This window comes from Vanessa cardui, chromosome 2 (genome assembly GCF_905220365.1).
Source record: "Vanessa cardui chromosome 2, ilVanCard2.1, whole genome shotgun sequence".
Taxonomy (NCBI): Eukaryota; Metazoa; Arthropoda; class Insecta; order Lepidoptera; family Nymphalidae; genus Vanessa; species Vanessa cardui.
Window position 1 is genome coordinate 11,200,097 of NC_061124.1, and position 18,856 is coordinate 11,218,952.

The 18,856-nt window shown below is 31.9% G+C and overlaps 1 protein-coding gene across 1 annotated transcript in view; it reads right to left on the minus strand.

Annotated features, from left to right (window-relative positions):
- LOC124537717 (division abnormally delayed protein) overlaps positions 1 to 18,856 on the minus strand; it is a 98,002-nt gene that overhangs the window by 33,089 nt on the left and 46,057 nt on the right. The window contains exon 2 of the mRNA XM_047114622.1: positions 327 to 470. Coding sequence (XP_046970578.1) covers positions 327 to 470 — 144 coding nt within the window. The remainder of the gene's footprint in view (positions 1 to 326; positions 471 to 18,856) is intronic.

Genomic DNA, 18,856 nt, shown 5'->3' on the forward strand with positions numbered 1-18,856 from the left:
TGGCCCAGTGGTTAGACACGTGCAACTTAATCGATGATTACGGGTTCAAACCCAGGCAAGCACCACTGATTATTCATGTGCTTAATTTGTCTTATAATTCATCTCCTACTCGGCGTTGAAGGAAAACATCGTGAGGAAACCTGCATGTATTTAATTTCATAGAAATTCTGCCACATGTGAATTACACCAACCGGCATTGAAACAGCATGGTGGAATATGTTTCAAACCTTCTACTGAAAGGGAATGGAGGCCTTAGGCCAGCAGTGGGAAATTTACAGGCTGTTGCTGTTGTGTTGTTGTTGTGATTATAAAATAAAGAACGTTACCTTGAAGCGTTCTCTTCGTGGCCAACAGCAACTCCGTTATCGGCCTGGTTGCGCTCGCCACGCGCTGCGCTGCCGTTTGTCGTAGAACATGCTGTATATTTGTTTCTCGACCCCTTCCACAACATTGTCCACCGCAAACTGAACCTAAAAAGAAAAAAAGTCTAGTAAATCTACTGAAAAACCCGTTTCAAAAAAGATTTTATTTTTTTATATAGTACCAGAAGAATGACTATGAATTTCAAAAATAAATTAGTGAATTTTAAATATCAGTTGTACATAACACACTTCTCAGACAATTTATAGATTCGAATAAAAGAACGAAAGTCAGAGGTATTAATAATTCAGTTTCTAATTCCAGCGCTATCTGATTTATATCTATCGTTTAGATCTTGAAGAAGATTTTGTGTTACCCTTAAGAATTCTTCATTAGCTAAAGCTAATGTTTATGTATAGTTTTATGCAATGTGGTAACACATTGTTCTAGTAAATGCACTTCCAATAGATTATGATACTGTTATGAAATTCTGAACTATAATCACCTAAATATTTAGTGGAACTTCAATAGATTTGAACCTACTAGCATCGGTTTGGTCAATCTTGGATTAGTTACCAGTTATATACGGAAACCTAAAATTTCAAAGGAAACTCCGTTATCCTGATTGCTTCATCTAGGAAGCCATAAAAGATTAGAAACGAGAGGGTTACTTTAATAAGTATAATAATAGTATGAGCTCGCGTAAATACAGCCAAAGTGGGTCGTAAAGGTTCCGTGACAGGTGCTACTGACGAGGGTCAATTCCAAGGACCTTTGAGAAAACTGCCCTTAATCACATCCACACTTGATTTTAGACGATTCTGTGATTGAATTTCAAACACATGGACGTACTTTCTGTGAAGATATTTTCAACAAAATACCTCCAACATTTGATATATAACGTAGTCCATGACAAGATTATATTACGACATTAAAAAAAATAATATCCAACCATATGTTAAATTTATTATTCTTGTAAGGATTCCGTAAAATTTATAGCATATTTAATCTTATTTCCGTAGCTATTTTCATGAATCATAAAACGAGGAGACATTTTATAATAGCATTGTATAAAAACGTTCGAATTGCACGAATACACTGCGAAGTATGAGGTGGCCGAGGATTATTTATTTGAAAGTTTTGGAATCCGGCCAAGTGTAATCAGTGTTGAAAGACAAGTGATTTTTATCCGAACAAGCCACAGAGTAGGGAACAACGACTGCAGGACAGAGCAGCTTCATGAAAGATAATACTATTTTAATGTAGCTGTGGTCAACAATAACATTTTATTTCTAAGCTTGTATGTCTAACCAATTAATAAAAAAGTTGTCGTAGTAGGTCTATTATTGATTAAAACTCATTCGTTCGTATACCAACGTATTATATAACAACACAAGTAATTTAATTACCTTAAAACGCTTCCGATGTTAACATTAAAGTAATAAAGTATTATATTCCATGAAATATCGATAAAAACGAAACGTAATATACGTTACATCGAGATAATAATATTACGAATTTACACTTGAATGTTTTGTAATTTGGCACATTGTCACCGCTGTGAACGCCCGCCCTGGTTCAAGGCTATGTATTTATTATATAAATCTCATCAATTATATTATTTTCGTTTCAATTTTCAACCTTAAAGCTTTGAAATAAAGACCAAACTAACCTCCTTTTTTAATCAACTTGATTTGTATCTTTAGACTTGAGTCTGCAGTATAGAGCTTTGAGCTCATATAAAAAATCTAAGCGTATTATTTCGACTCAATTAACATTCCGTATACTGACGAGTTCTAACGAGTATATTATCCCCATTGGCAAAAGGTATTATGGGCATGTCTTCTTAATATAATATAATGTAATATATTATTCGATTTGAAACACAAGGTACGAATAGTCCTAGTGATGATGAGACGATAGCAACACATAAAATAATCAGTAATCGTCTCATTTGAAGAGCTATAGCATATAGCAGCCGTAGATGTGCACCAAAATAAAGAGAACATTTGATTACAATTTACCAAATTAGTATGATTTAATAAAAACATAATTTTAGAGAGTGGAAAATAGTTAGTGTCCGGTTAGAGAGCGGTGCTACGGCTGAATAAAAAAGATATGAAAAACGTATACAAATTTAAAGTAAATTGTTATCAAAAAGTCCAATTTTAACGGAACTAATGTATTCTATTTGTCATTAAAAAAATCGTTTAAATAATGTTTCATAATTTGGCGCAAAATGTAGATGAGTGACTTGCAGTATACAATGAAATAAAATAAATAAAAAATCCTTTGAAAAACGCGAAGTTTCGCGGCGACTTACTAATACAGTATTTGCAATACGTTGAATCTATTCTTATACTTTTTTTTATTATTTTATCGTCGCCATTAAAAAAAACTGATTTTTAAATTTGATATTGAATATTAATATTTGGTCTATACTATCGTAAGTTCAATTTACGAAATAGTACATTGTTCAACGATTCCAGACATATACATAACTTTGTATCTGTAATCTCTTAGATAGTTTTGGTTATTTAAGCAAGCTTTAAGAAAAATGTAGCTTCTGTTTAATTCTGTATATCAACTCTTTATATGTAATACAAACAGTTTTATAAGCATTCTGTATATAGTTTGATAGCTGTCTGTGTCGGTAGTCGGCGCCAAGGTCATGATCGCAGACAGAGTGCCCGTTCGATACTTAATTGATGCTATAAAGAAGGAAATACAAAGAAGATCTTAACAAGTATACTAGGTGGGTATACACCCAGACTTTCCTCGAGTAACATTACGAGTTCTTTGTAAGTGACAGAGATTTCAGTCACTTATTTAGGTATAACTCGTCATCATTCTACCGCCAAAAAACAAGCTTTACATTGCTGTTTTGGTTCGAGGATCAGTGAGTTAATGCTCAACGCCAACGGCAATGTTCCTTACGTGTTAGTATTTCTTACAGAGTGTCAATTAGTTCGTTTGCTTCCGCGGAGTAAATTAAAAAATGGGATAACGAAGTCTTCGCTGTAATGAGAAAATTTAAAAGAATCGTGACAAGATCCTCAATGGCAGAATCTACTTAGGCTACAAATCCCAACTCGTTGAAATTAGTTTTTCAATGGAGCCTTTGCTTGAAGATTTGTAATTTGAATACTTTTTTCTTGAATATTTTAACAGCTTTATTTATAAAGAGGGAAAAATATTTCTAAAAGTTGCAAAGTAATTTTTCTGTTACATAAAACTTTCAAGCTGGAATAATTAATGAGTTAAATACCTAAGTACCTACATAAAAGTTTATTCTACCTAAAATATAGGCACAATAACTTAAAATTGAGTCTTAAAAATATTATCCGTATGCACAAATTAATTGAAACATTAGATAAAAAGATACAAATAAACATTAGTAAAAAAGCAACATATTTTACCGCTTTCAGATAATGTATGTAATGTTGTCTTCTACAACACCATCTTAAGATAATAAATCTTGGCACAAGTTTACGGCAGATAGATCGATAATAAACTACTTTAACTTGTTTATACGTTGGCGGTCCGTGAAACTGAGTCTAAATTGAGACTAACTTTGCAATGATATTGGAATTTTGTTGTAATAGTGAAACAAACGAGAATATTATCACCATTGCAGAAGTAATTTGTTTTGTGGTTATCTTAATAAAAATAAGAATAACAGAAAAAAATAGTAAGTATTCTCGTAACTTTAACACACGTGTTCTCAACTCATAAATAACTAAAACGTTTTAAAACATTTTCTTATTCACAAAACAATTAACACAGGCCTACCGTGCTACTGAGTGGAATAACTGTTGAGGCAAATATTTTACTTATTTGTGTGTATAGCTAAAATGCTCCAAGTTTTCCATATCTGAACATTTCTATTTACCTTATTTACTTTATTTATTAAAATTAAAGAAATGTAATCAAACCAATATTAAGCAACTATGAACGCCAAATAAAAAGTCGCCGTAAAATGGATACAACACTATATTTAAGACAATTTAAAATTAATTCGATTTACAAATTAATATTTTTTATTGGACTATAATAAGGTTTTAATAGAATTGGGGGTCATAGCGATAAAACTTAATTCAGAAATGTATTGATGATTTATTTCAAACGACATCAAGACAAATGCTCGAGCTTGCTTATTTACGCCAACGCGGTGATTAAAATAATTTACTGTGTTCAGAAAGCGCGATCTCCGATTCGAACCGGTAGAGTGGGAGTCTCTCTAAGACTGTTCCTTGCGTTGTCTATCTATGATTGTCCCTTCATGTTGATAAATTGAATCGTTACAGAGAAAATACGCCATTACTGTCGAACGAACCGCAATGAAATTTCACGTTTGAATATTTATAACTATCGGGAAATTGATGAATATTTAAGTCCTAGGTAATATATCGTTTACCTTTGCTTTTAATATGTATATATATTAATTCCTCCTCTATACTAATACTAAAATTAATTGATATGTTGCACTGAACTTAAATTTTTTTTCTAGTATCGAATGTGGGTAGAACGTTATTTTTGAATATTTTACCGATTAACTCAAAACAGTAAGATTGAGATGGACTATCAACAGAACATTAATAGCTTTACGATTGTTAAACGAAGAAAGCAGCGTGGCGCGCCGTATTATATTCATATATTTGAAAGTATCTATAAAATTGTGGTTATCGTGAAGATTTTATTGTTTTAAACTTAAAATTTCGTGAGCATTCGAAACTCACATGATAATATCTTATAGCTTTGTTCGTTTATTTCGTTTTTAATACTATTGAACATATGTATATAATACTAGTAGTCGCCTGCGTCTTCGCTCTCGTTTTAGTTGTGTTGTATCGTGCAAACAAGTAGCCTATGTCCTTTCTGGTAGCTCAAGTTTGCTTCACAACTTATTTTATCAAAATCGACAGACGGACAGAGTTACTTTCACACTTATAATATTAATATAGAAATAGTGTTTTGTTAAATAATGACAATAAATCGTGATGTATTAATAATATAAAACAAAATAGCTTGAAAAAATAAACTTAATTATTCTACTTTCAAATGTATCATTAACCTAAACCACAGATTAAGAATTAAATGTTAATCGAAATGTAAAGTAAGTAAGCTCGGTTTGTAGAATTCATAAATAATGAAAACCAATACGGTAGTTGTCTATTTTTAACAGATTCGAAATTCGAACTCGTTAACCGACGGCAAATATCGAAGTGTTATTTTAATAGTTTATTTAGACAAGATAACACAAATGTTTCTACGTTTTCTAATGTATTAGCACGTTGAAAACTATCTCGGAAATGCAAATACTCTAAGATTGCACCTTTTTTATTTGACACAAGTGCACTTAAGCACTTAGAACCTATTAAAAGGTCGTTAAAAGTTTTCTCGATAAAAGCAATGGCGCGGTGTTTCTAACTTGTTTATTTTAGGAAGAGGATAATTACCACTATTTTTTATATCCGATTAAGGCGAAGACGACGAGACGGCATTAATCCTACTCCACATTTTATCTTTAGTGGCAACATTTTAACAAAATGTGTCACTAGGTGCTTAATGCGTGAAATGTCAGACGCTAGAAAGGTGACAACACTAAATGTGTCTTCTCCATCGCACGTGACATTGGCGAAATAATCTGTGCCCTTTTGGCACAAATAAAATAAAAACCAATGTCATAATTTGCCACTTTTAATATAACGTATTTGATCAAAACTCAAATTAGCTTTCCGACAAGGATAAATTTAAGTAGAGAGTACAAGTGTTCGGCGTACGAGGAGTATTAACTCATTAGTAGTAGTAAACAGTTTGGATTATATCGAATAACTGTGCAGCTCTAAGCGCAGTGCATGTTTAGTCTCTGCTGCATTTAGTTGTAAACTAAGAGTGAACCTAAACACTCTATTTGTTTGTTAATGCATTTTATTTAATTCACTATTCAACTGTTTACTGAAACTGTACTATTTAGTCTGTGGTTTTAAAAGTTCATTTCTTGACTTGTAAATTAAACATTTTCACAGGATTCTATTTATCATCACCTGTTCCTGTTTGAGTTAAATTTTGCCATTGCATTTCTGAAAATACTTCAATAATATTGGTTAAGAAATTGTTCTACTAATTGATATATTTTAAATGTATTATAAATAAATTTGTGGTAATTTTTTTCTTGATGAATTTACTGAAATCAACTGCGTTATGGCAGCGCACGTAGTATAATTTCTAAAAGCAATCAAACCCATAGAAGCGCAAATCCTACGCGATTAGCAGTACCAAATAATTATCGCGCAGGTTTAAATCATTGGCACGAATGCGGAATGCGAATATGTGTGAAATATCAATGCGGATTTCCACGCCGACCCCAATTTCACTTCAGCGGCTATCTGCAGCCATTCTGCATAGAAATATTTCGCTTTCATGTTTTATCTCCAGCAGCGTTGTGGAAAGGTACAACAAAACCACTTTTGGCTCAGAAACTTGCGTCGTATTTGTGTCTGCACATATACTTATCGTTATAAAAATAATAAACAATAATTATAACTCTTAAACTTTCACAATGTATGTGCGTAATTAATGCATTTTTTGTTATTTTTTTTTTTAATTAAACGCGATATTAGTTCTTTTATTGAGCACTGAATTTTGGCAGAGCTGCATCTGCACTGGTCACGAATTAACGAAATGTCAAGCAAAATAAAAAAGGTATGAACTTGATTAAAAAATTAAGCTGTCATTTATAATCATAGTTTTAGCTTAGTCTCATATTTTACATCAAAAACAATTAGCTCGTTCATTAATATCATACATGATTTTTCTAGCCCTTTATCTTATGTGAAGATATTGAGATGTTTTTTTTTGTAAATAATAGTACAGGTTACGTTATCTGATGAGAAAATTCTTAAATGTTTTCAAAGAAGGTAATATAAATATATATGTAAATCATTAATTTATTAAAATATATGACACTTAATTATGTACAAGATGTATCTACTGTCATAATAGCCTCGAGAAATATCGTAGTAAAACTATTAAGGAGAATATTTTCCGGTCAACTAGCGTTGATAACACAAGAGAACGATAAAATATGAAGCTAGATTTTATATATACAGGTAAATGTTAAAGTAACAAGAAAATTAACATTTTAATTTAACGTTAATTTGTTGAGAGTAACTTCAGCATTTTTCGCAAAAAGTACCTCTTTTAAGATTATAATTTCGACGAGTCGTTTGAAAAGTTGTAAAATATATTTTGAAACTCGCTTAAGTAAAATGATACTTGGAGCGGTAACAACGCTGACAGAATATTTCAGTTGATTGATTAGAATACGATGTAGAATTTTAAATAACTTCAATAAAATCTATACCAATTACAAAGTAAATCTGTCTGTTCTTTCACTACCAAACCGCTGAACCGAACGTAATAAAATTTGGTATGAAGCAAACTTGAGCTCCAAGAAAGGGCATAGGCTACTTATTTACCTAACACATGACAACCAACATCACAAAATGTAACCGAAACCGCGGGCGACTACTAGTAAAATATATGTTGATGTCTTCCTGACCATATCTTGCAATGTCGGTTATTCTAGACGGGGAACACCTTAGGAAATATTCTGGTACCAATAGCCTATAACAGAGTGACTTCCGAATCTACAACCTTAAAAGCAAGCAATCTAAAAAGGTTTTAAATATGTCTATTTTATTAAGGACCCAAAGTACTTCGCTTTCATAAATATAAAATAACAAAAACCTTTAAACATTATACAAAATTGCTTTTTCCGTTTATTCCTCGTAACATCGACCTTTTTCAATCAGAGCCCGTTTTTGTTACCTCAGTAGTACTCGTAAATATATAGGCGCTATGCGTATTTACAACATATAAAACGTAGAGCGCGAGGGTAAATATCACAGTATATCTAAGCACGTCTCCGTCTGATTACGGATCTAGAGAACCACTCGACTCGCTGAATAAGATGAGACCTGGATAAACTCGAATGAAATCATATTTCTATTATATATTACGAACATCAATTTATAGTACACGCTAACTTTAAGGTAGTGTTGTTTATATAACATGTCCATATTAAAAAAGATAAGCTATTATTGTTCCTTTGCCTTGTCATTCACCGTTTAAAAATAATATCAATAAATCTTCACAGACTGCCCAAAGCTACTGAAGTTACTAAAAACATGTATTTCTTATATTACTTACGTTGTATACTTTTATTTACTTGGTATACTTATTACTTGGTGGTAGGGCTTTGTGCAAGCCCGCCTGGGTAGGTACCACCCAGTCATCAGATATTCTACCGCTAAACAACAGTACGCAGTATTGTTGTCTTCCGGTTTGAAGGGTGAGTGAGCCAGTGTAACTACAGGCACAAGGGACATAGCATTTTAGTTCCCAAGATTGGTGGACGATGTAAGGAATAGTTAATATTTCTTAAAGCGCCATAGTGAAGGTGACCCCTTACCATCAGGTGGTCCATATGCTCGTCCGACAACATATTCCATTAAAATAAAAAAAATGCGTTTCTTTTGAAAACTTATGTTTTGAGAGCGTCATCGTAGGTAATATAGTTAGTATATTAGGTTACGCTAACGTGTGCATTTCTAGCATCGTTTTGTTAAGTAATCGTGTAACGTAAACATTTCTAAATATTGCAGAGTGCAGGCGGGCGATGCGCTCACAGCGCGCTCACTGGGCGCTCGTGTTGACGCGGTGTTAATATATTTATTGTTAAATGTTAGTTGCTAGTTACTGCACCGCGCAAATTGCACCTTTGCTGAACTACTATTATCCTTACTTAATGCAGAATTAAATGCGAACTTATTAACTTGAAGGTACTTCGATTTATTTTCTTCAAAATAAGTGTATAATAACATATTCGGAGATAAAAATAATATGTTTCTATAGACTTGTTTTTATAAGCAACCAGTCCACACTTCACACTGATAAACATAGGGTAAATCTATGAGATTGATTTAAATAATATTATAATACAAACAGCATCAGATACTTCATTTTACGACACTTGGTGTTAGGGTGTTTTCTGGGTCCGTCTATGTTGACACACCCAATTCATCCGGTATTCTGCCGCTAAACAGCAATACTTAGTATTGAATTTGTATTGAAGCCCGTACCCGGACAGTATCCGGTTTGAAGGGTGAGTACGTCAGTGTAAATACAGGCACAAGGGACATAACATCATAGTTCCCAAGATTGGTGATGCATTACCGGCGTCAATGTTTTGCCAGTCAGTGTACCTAATACAATACTTAATAGTATCATATTATTATTTATTCCTATAATATTAATATAATTCAAATATATTGAACGATCTTAAACTATTGTTCTAAATTCAAGATGATGTACTAACGACCTTAATTTCATACTTTATTTTGTTAATGTTTAATATGTATATGTATATACATACATGTGTGTGAATGTAATACATACTGCAAGCTGCTGTGACATATATCATTCATTAATTACCTTGTCCTAGTATTAATTACAACAACATATGCAGACTTCCAGTTAATAGTTGTAGCGCATGATAGGTATATTATTATACAATTAAAACCTTACAGACAGTGCACGCAAGTTTAAGCATCTAAGTATAGGTTTCGTTTATAAATGGTTAAAGTTTTGGACGAGTTCATTATATAATACAAGTATCGTATGGACTTTGATCAATTAAAACCTCTTTAAACATTTAAGGAGGTTTTAATTCAGTTTAATTTTTATTTACGTGAAAAACAGATTCATAATATCATAAAATGTTCTTTAGTACGCGTTGTATAATTAAATAATACAAATGAAAAAGTAATTTATCTATAGAAAGTACTACGTACTACTACTACGTACTACTACGTTATGTTCAGGGCGCTTTTGATAAAATCATTTTGTTGAAAGAAGTTTACTAATGTTGATTACACACACAAAGATAACTAAATTTACTTTACCTTTTTTATATAAGCTCTAAAATAATTAATTATTCCTTATAATATATAATAAATTTCTAATTCAGAATATTAAATAAACTTTAAATACTTCTATAATTTAATATGAATTATAATGTATTTTCATGTTAAAATATTACCTATCAAAACATAGACGGCAAAACATGGGGCAAGGTCAAGGTCGCGGCTGTGCATTTCCGTCCTTGAGACCCAAAGTTCAAATGTCATTCGTGCCTTCATCACTGCTAAGCGCTGCTGAGGGACTGTTACAATAGGCCAACGAATCAAGTGGTTTTATTCTATCCATATAACAAATTTTCTTCAGAAACATATACCCCTGGCTATTCTATTATTGATATTAATTTTATCGAGAAAAATTAATTGCATCACCGGTCGAATTTTCTAAGCTGATTTAAATAAGCTCATAGAAGAGTTTTTTAATTTCATTTTATAGTGTTGAATTAAATGACATACATACGTACATACAAAAAGAACGAATTGTCTTAGAAGGAACAAACCAAATCAAACAGGAGTTTGCGAAATTAATTAACTAATGTTCACAAGGTTTCCTTCATACTTGCACGTATTGAAAGTTGTATGGGTCATACATTTTTTGTATAGTCAATTTGAATACTTCTTTAGCTCAAACTCCATCATCCATAAGGTTAGCAAATAATTGTTTTCTACAAAATACAACTGAATCTATCAATATAATATCCTTGTAAGAATTATGCGTACAGATTATATATATTTAATTATAGCAAAGATAAAACTTGTATTTCCTTGTAAGAAATAAAATGTTCCATAATTACGATTTAAGTCACGAGAATTCCTCGTTAACGTAAATGTATCGAGGTAATTATTGTTTCCAAAAAAATATAAATAGATAAATTCTAAAATTCAAACAGTAAGTCACAAATTAGTTATTTTCAACTGATCGTTGATGATTACTATCTTTACTGGTCGAAAATATCTCAAGTTCAAATTTGTTTAAGGTTTAATATAATAAGGATACAAATTATTCTTAAGGATAGGACGCTTTATCTTATTAGTGAAAACTCTTTTCTCTGTTTTAAAATACATATTTTTAGTTTAAGTTTTGTGAAAAGTTAAAAATATATTAATTACAACTTAATGATGTTTTACGATGAATTCTTTATTAGCGCATGACCTGCGCCACTTTAACAGCTCACCTACATAATAAATTTGCTTTAATAGATTAATTACTTTTAACCATGCTCTTACAAATCAATCAAATTAACTAATCATCTAATATTTGACATCGGTACTCTGTACTGGTGCGAAAATATAATGAAAGTTAAAAAAGAAAGTTGAGGAAGTTTCTTTTGAATAAAGAATAATAATGATACAATGTCATTTTAGTGACGAAGAGTTTTTATTTAATCAGTCGTTACTATTATTAGTATAATAATAGGCCCATGTAATATTCAAGAATTGCGGATATGACATTGCACTTCGGCTATGACGACAAATTAACGATATTAATGTTATAAATGCGAAAGTAACTCTATATCTCTGTCTGTTGCTATGTTAGCGCCAAACCAATGAACCAAATTTAATGATATTAGTTATAAGGCAAGTTTGTAGGCCAAGGACAAAAGCTACGTTACATATTATGCTTAATAACTGAAAACATAGCTCAAGTACACAAGTAAAGCCGCGAGCCAGTACTAGTTAAGTGCAATTATATGAATCCATAAAAACAGCACGTTTAAATACGATATCCCAGCGCACCGAGACTGGTAAATTATAATGGTAGCTTGAAATACTGCCTAACAAACACGCTCTTAACGCTTCTACAACATTTAGATTCACGTACACTTTGTAACCTAACGCCTAAAATAGGCACAAATTGCAGCCGGCTTGTACGAGTACGCAACCGTACACTACCGTTGCGAACAGGGCGAGGAAAACGGCACCTTCACTCATAAGGAGAATTTAAATACGCCTGTTTATTCTTATTTTGTATAGCTCATAATGCTATAAATATTTATGAGTGTGATTGTGTTTAATTTTAGCATTTGCACTATACCGATTTCTTATTTATCATTTTTATACTTTTTATAAGATATTCCTTTTAATAACAAAGTCGCCTTTGTACACCTTACCTCGAACAAATTTATTTGTACTGAATTTTTATTTTTTGTACGTCATAAATAATTTTCTTATACTCTAAAAGCTTTCCTATGATCGGAGATTTAACCACTTTTTTGAACTTGGTCTCAGTGAACCGCAAAAAATGAACGACAAAAAATACAATACATAAAAAAAAAAAACAAATATAAAAGGTAAATAGGTTTTTTATGAGCTCAGAAACGATAAGCATGATATTAATAATCTTTTTTTTACAAACTTTAATCAACTTTATTTGACTTACAATTTAAAATCACAATACAAATATTACAGCAAAAACTTGTAGGCGAACTGAAAAGCGAAAACAATGAGATTACGAATAGGACCATGGCATATAATTTCACAAACAAGCGCCTTAACAATCGTTCTAAAATGCACGTATTCTCAGATCGTAATAACTAAACCGCTGTTAATAAGGTTAAGTAAATATTTAAGTTTACATAAGAAAATATGCATTACTCATACATTGCATAGCGTCTATAATATAAGACAATGCCAGTTCAGTAATTTCTTTAGCAAAGCGGAAAATTACACATGACAACTTCCTTGTAATAAAAACAACCTTTTAATGATAAATCTCGTGATAAATTAGACTTCTTCGATTTAATTATATTTAATAACACATACTCCTTGTATTTCCTTGACATAACTGTATAGCTTAAGTAGCTATACTATACAGACTATGGAATAGTCCAAACGTAAGAGGAAAGCAAATTGACGCGACGTCATTGGTCGAGCTTGATTAATCTATGATATTCACTATGGATTTTTAAAAATTACGTTTCGAACGTCGACGAAACTGTTGTCGAAATTTTGGCAGCAAAATTAAAAAGGAAATAAGTGGTTAAGAACAATAATGTTGTATTATAATTAAAGGTACATTAATTATATAATCTTAGTAGTGCATAACTCAGTGTTTAGAAAATCGCATGAAATACGTAATAAGGTTTGTTTACATTTATTCCTACTTCCATTGGACTAGGCTCTTTATATTTTTACTATATAATCCATAATTTGTAACACTGTAATTGTTATTTGTTATTATTTATGATACAAATAAGATAAATCAGTAATTATTCATTAATTAATCGTGATTATAACATAATCAACGTTTTATTTTAAACATACAGACGTTTTAATAATTATTACTTTACTACAAAACTTTTTAATACAAAAATGTAATGTGTTATTTTATGATACAGGTGGCAATCGGGAGGCTCATCTGATGGGAAGTGACAACCATCGCCCATGGATATCTACACCACCGGGGGGCTTGCAGGTGCGTTGCCGGCCTTTGAGAAATGTGCACGCTATTTTAATGTGAGGTATTTTAGTAAAAAAATCTTACTACAGAGTCTATTCATGAACGAAATTATACGTGTTACCAAACGTAACAGTAGTGATAAATCTAATATAATAATGTCTATTAATAGAAATAAGTTAATGTTGGTAGCCCTAAGAAAATTTACGAAGTATCCACCTAACTAAACGTATGCTAAACGCGTCATTTGGAGGCAACATTAGCGCTTAGTTCGGGATAAAGGCTCGTTCTAGCCTCGTAACCATTCATTAGCAACGCAAATGTTATCCTGTGGCTTTAAAACAAATTTAAGAATAAAAATAACACAGCGGCCGCGTTGATTAAACAAAATTAATTACAGATACAAGTGTATCGTATCTTATCCTATATTATAGTTTTCTATGTATAATTAGTAAATATATAAAATACAAGAATTTAGTTTATACAATAATATTAAAGCTTATCATACAGGTATTAGTAACATTCCAATTTTCAACTCTGTGTAGTCGATATTGACAATATGTAGTCCAAATGGACAACCAACTACAACAGGACAAAAGGCACATAAACAACATTGGAAATCCCATTGGGACGAAAAAATGGCTTTTCGAATGTTGACGATGCTGTTGTCGCAAATTGACTACAACTACGGTTTGTTCATTTTAATTCCTTCTTCGATGAGAATAGACAAAGATTAAAACAATAAGTACAAGAAATGACAGTTTCAATTTTTCTTTTTTATATAAAACCTCATTTGATTTGAAATGATCCCACACAAACATCTCATAGTCCACATTGAAATAATTATTAAAAACTTTATACTGTTAGGCACAAGCTAAGTCCATGCGGGCTTCGTATAAATAATGCGGAGATATGCATATCAAGGATAATGAAGCCCTCAGCGGCGACGGGTTAAAAAGAGTTATTATGAAAGTATCGTATGATCCTTTGACGACGCATTATGTGTGTACGAAACCGGAGCCGCGTCCTCGGGGCATTGCATGTCAAAGTAAGACTAAAATGCAAGTCAATGCAAATATTTCGTATGCGCAAGCGTGCGGGTATTTGATGTCACTGTGTATTTAATAAACACATGCATTGTCTCATTTAATATCAAACTTTCATTCGAAATTACTGTCAATGTTTAGATTAGATTAAATTCACCCTACTTCTAGATTCACACTTACTCTCACACTGTCTTTTGCTCATTAAAGAAAGCTTGACTTTAATCAAGGATATAAATATAAAATCTATGACTGCTCCTGTTATTCATAAACGTCTCTTAAGATATTTGAGCTATATAGATATATGTCATCTCTTTTCTATTTAGCTAAATAAATATAAAATTTACATGAATTAAGATTAAAATAAGACAATTACTTACTACTATACTTATATAATATAATGATCTTATAGATTATAGTTTTTTGTAAATCTATGTATGTAAGGATATATATATTTATATGTCACTATTTTTAGATTCCATTTAGAGTCTGGATGATGTGAACAAAAAGTATAAAACAAAACACTTTTAACCAAAGATTGCAGGTTCCAGTAAGAACTGTTGAATTTTTAGTACAAAATTTGAGTTTACAATTCGTTTCGAATTCGAAATTGAAGGCTGCCATTCGCATCCGTAGCCGGAGACGTTTTTGCACCACACCATACATTATGTGTATTAAATTTTTAGTTGGCGGCCAGGTTTGTGCTAGCTGGTTTGGGTAGGTACAACCCATTTTTCACATTCTACCGCCAAATAGCAATACTTAGCATTGAGTTCCGGTTTAAATTTTAGACATAAATATATTTTGCGGAGAGCAAACGGTATGCCTGCGTATGGAACAATCTATGTATGATGACATGAAAATAAGTAAAAAGGTCTTTAAAAATACATTAAAATTCTGTCAAAATAAAAATAAAAAAATAATAAATAGGTAGGTGGATTAACGACTATTTAAGGAATAATTAATATTTCTATCACTGCCAATGTTAAAAATATTTAAAAAAAATACTCTGTTTTTATAAAGTAAAATAAAAATATAAGTTTCCTAAGGTAGGTTTGACATCATTACAGACCGTCACATGATATTATAATGACTGGTTATGTTTTTTGCAACGCGAGCTCGATTTCAGTTCAATGAACGAACAAATGCAAGTAAGCGTTATTCAAATCATGTACAATGATTTTGTTACTTGAAAACACATTTTGTACAAAGAATCGGTTAATTTATTTTAACATACGCTGCGGTTTCTTTTCAATATTACATTTAGGAGTGAACAAAAATAATATTCGATTTACGATTTTTAAATTAGATAACGTCTTTGTAGATACTATTATAAAATTAAAGTGGTGTATTTGTTAAATATTTTTCAATAGTTATAAAACAAACTGGAACAAAAATTTAATAACTAGTTGTGTTTACACAGGATTTTATTTATAATATTTAGGTACTTTCTTGCAATGTTTTTATGTAGCCTCATTATTATATGCCAATTAACAAGACAATCATTTAATGGCCCGACCCACGGCTTACACCGAGGACCTTGAGATTTACAGCTCTGTGAACTAGCTACTAGAACGAGACATTTTTGTTTTTATAACTTGGCTATAGTGCTATCGACGTAGACAGGTTACTGACCACAACACACTATGAACACAGACACAATTACAATAATTAAGTAGTACAGTCACTAGACCACTGAGGGCTGTTTCCACTATACGACAGCTGCGTTGGTTTTGTATCTAGATATAAAGCGAGATCCGTGATAGTCCAGTGGTTAAAACGCGTGCATCTTAACCTTTTATTGCGGGTTAAAACTCAGGTAAGCACCACTGAATTTCCATGTGCTCAAATTATGTTTACAATTCATCTCGTTCTCAACGGTGAAGAAAAACAACATGCAGGTTGCTTATGTCTGATTTCAATGAAATTCTACCACATATGCAGCAACCCCCATTGGAGCAGCGTGGTGGAATATGTTCCATACTTTCTCACATTCCATATCAGTGCTAACAAGCAAACGCTCACCCGGTGGAAAGCGAATACCACAGCCTATGGATATCTGTAACGCCGAGACGTTTGGAGGTGCGTTGGCGGCCTTTGCGATACGACATTATTATTAGTCGATTCACAATAGGAATCACAGTCATCCTGTTTTGACGTATATATTTACGTAGTCAGTTTGCGCTCGTTTGCTGCGATGTTTCTCTAATATACAAAGTGGGGTCGAGGCCCTACCCAAAAAGCAAGCTTGTATCGTCGTATTTCTGAAACAGTCACGCTCGTTCATCAATAATATTACCTGTACCGAATATCGACAACCTGTCACCTCATCAAGGCCATTATTTTGTAAGCTGATAGAACATTAAGTGTTATATTTGTAATGTATGTAATTTACATACAATAAAGTCTTACTCGAGATGTAATAATGTATAAGAGAGTCGAAATGGCCCAGTGGTTAGAACGCGTGCATCTTAACCGATGATTGCGGGTTCAAACCCAGGCAAGCACCGCTGATTCATGTGCTTAATTTGTCTTTATAATTCATCTCGTGCTCAGCGGTGAAGGAAAACATCGTGAGGAAACCTGCATGTGACAAATTTCATAGAAATTCTGCCACATGTGCATTCCACCAACCCGCATTGGAACAGCGTGGTGGTATATGTTCCAAACCTTCTCCTCAAAGGGAGAGGAGGCCTTTAGCCCAGCAGTGGGAATATACAGGCTGTTGTTGTTTGTTGTTGTAAAGTCTTACTCTTTGCTTAAACTTACGAAAATTGAGGATACTATATTCAAATACATTATTTATAAATTAAAGGAATCATTCCAAAGCGATCCTGATAAAAAGTTTTCATATTATTCAACATTTACGCCTAGAATGACATCCGATTATGGTAGTTACTGCGTTTTCTACGCCATTACTTCCAATTTGAATGCCACGCTCGAAATGCTGTGTAAAAAGTGTTTACGTAACTATAGTAATTAATTTAGATTGGGGTCGTAAAAAAGGCATATTTCATACATGAAATATATCTAATTAAAATATTAAACCATATAAATAGATAAATCATGAGTATCATTGATTTTAGTGTGTATTTGAGCATCTGTTTGTTGATATCAATTTTTTCTAAGAGGACACAGTATTTCTGTATTATATTATGTAATTAATGCTATAAAATGTCATAAGTAAATTGTTATTTATACGTATTAATAATTAAATGTCACCGGAAGAAAATTAAGTCATTACATGGACTTTTTAATCTCGCCCGGATGACATGGTATATATTAAACCGCGGGATCGAAACATAATATAATTACAATTTATTCAAACGATAATTTCACAGTAAATATTATAACGTATAAATTATAACGGAAATATAGGAACTACGATAAAATAAATATCAAATTTTTTATTGCCATTAACGTGTCTCAGCGGTTTGTCCGCCCACAGCGTGGTCTAAACGTTTAATCGTTTCTAATTCATATATTATCTGTAGATTTTAATCAATAATACCTTGACTTAAGGTTCAAATTTAAAAGATTATTAAAAAAAATAAACATAACGAATTACGCGAAAAACAATAGAAATATCTTAACGGTTTTTAAAATTTTAATGTTTCATCGTTTTCGTTTTTAAATTAAAATAACAGTTGACGAAATTGATTGTTTTTTTTTTATTGATGGGGTCATCGACACAGATTATGAAATATAACGAATGACACTAGTATAATAAAAAAAATGGACGAATTAAATGTTATTCATATTGTACGAATAAAATTAAAATATGGAGAGAGTTAATAGATTTATTTGATCTGCCGCATGTCAATTTTGAAATGAAAGTGTGTTACAGAACCGAAATTAAATCGAGAAATAACTTTGAAATAATGATTTTTATATTTATGAAAATCAGTTTGGCTTACTGTCAAATGGGTCACGTCATACATATCAAGAAGTGTGAACCGCCCATAGAAAGTATATTTTTTTTAACTATTCCTTACATCGTCAACTCGACCAATCCAGACCTAAGCCCTACCATCGTAACTTATCATGAAATTGTATATAAAATATGTAACCAC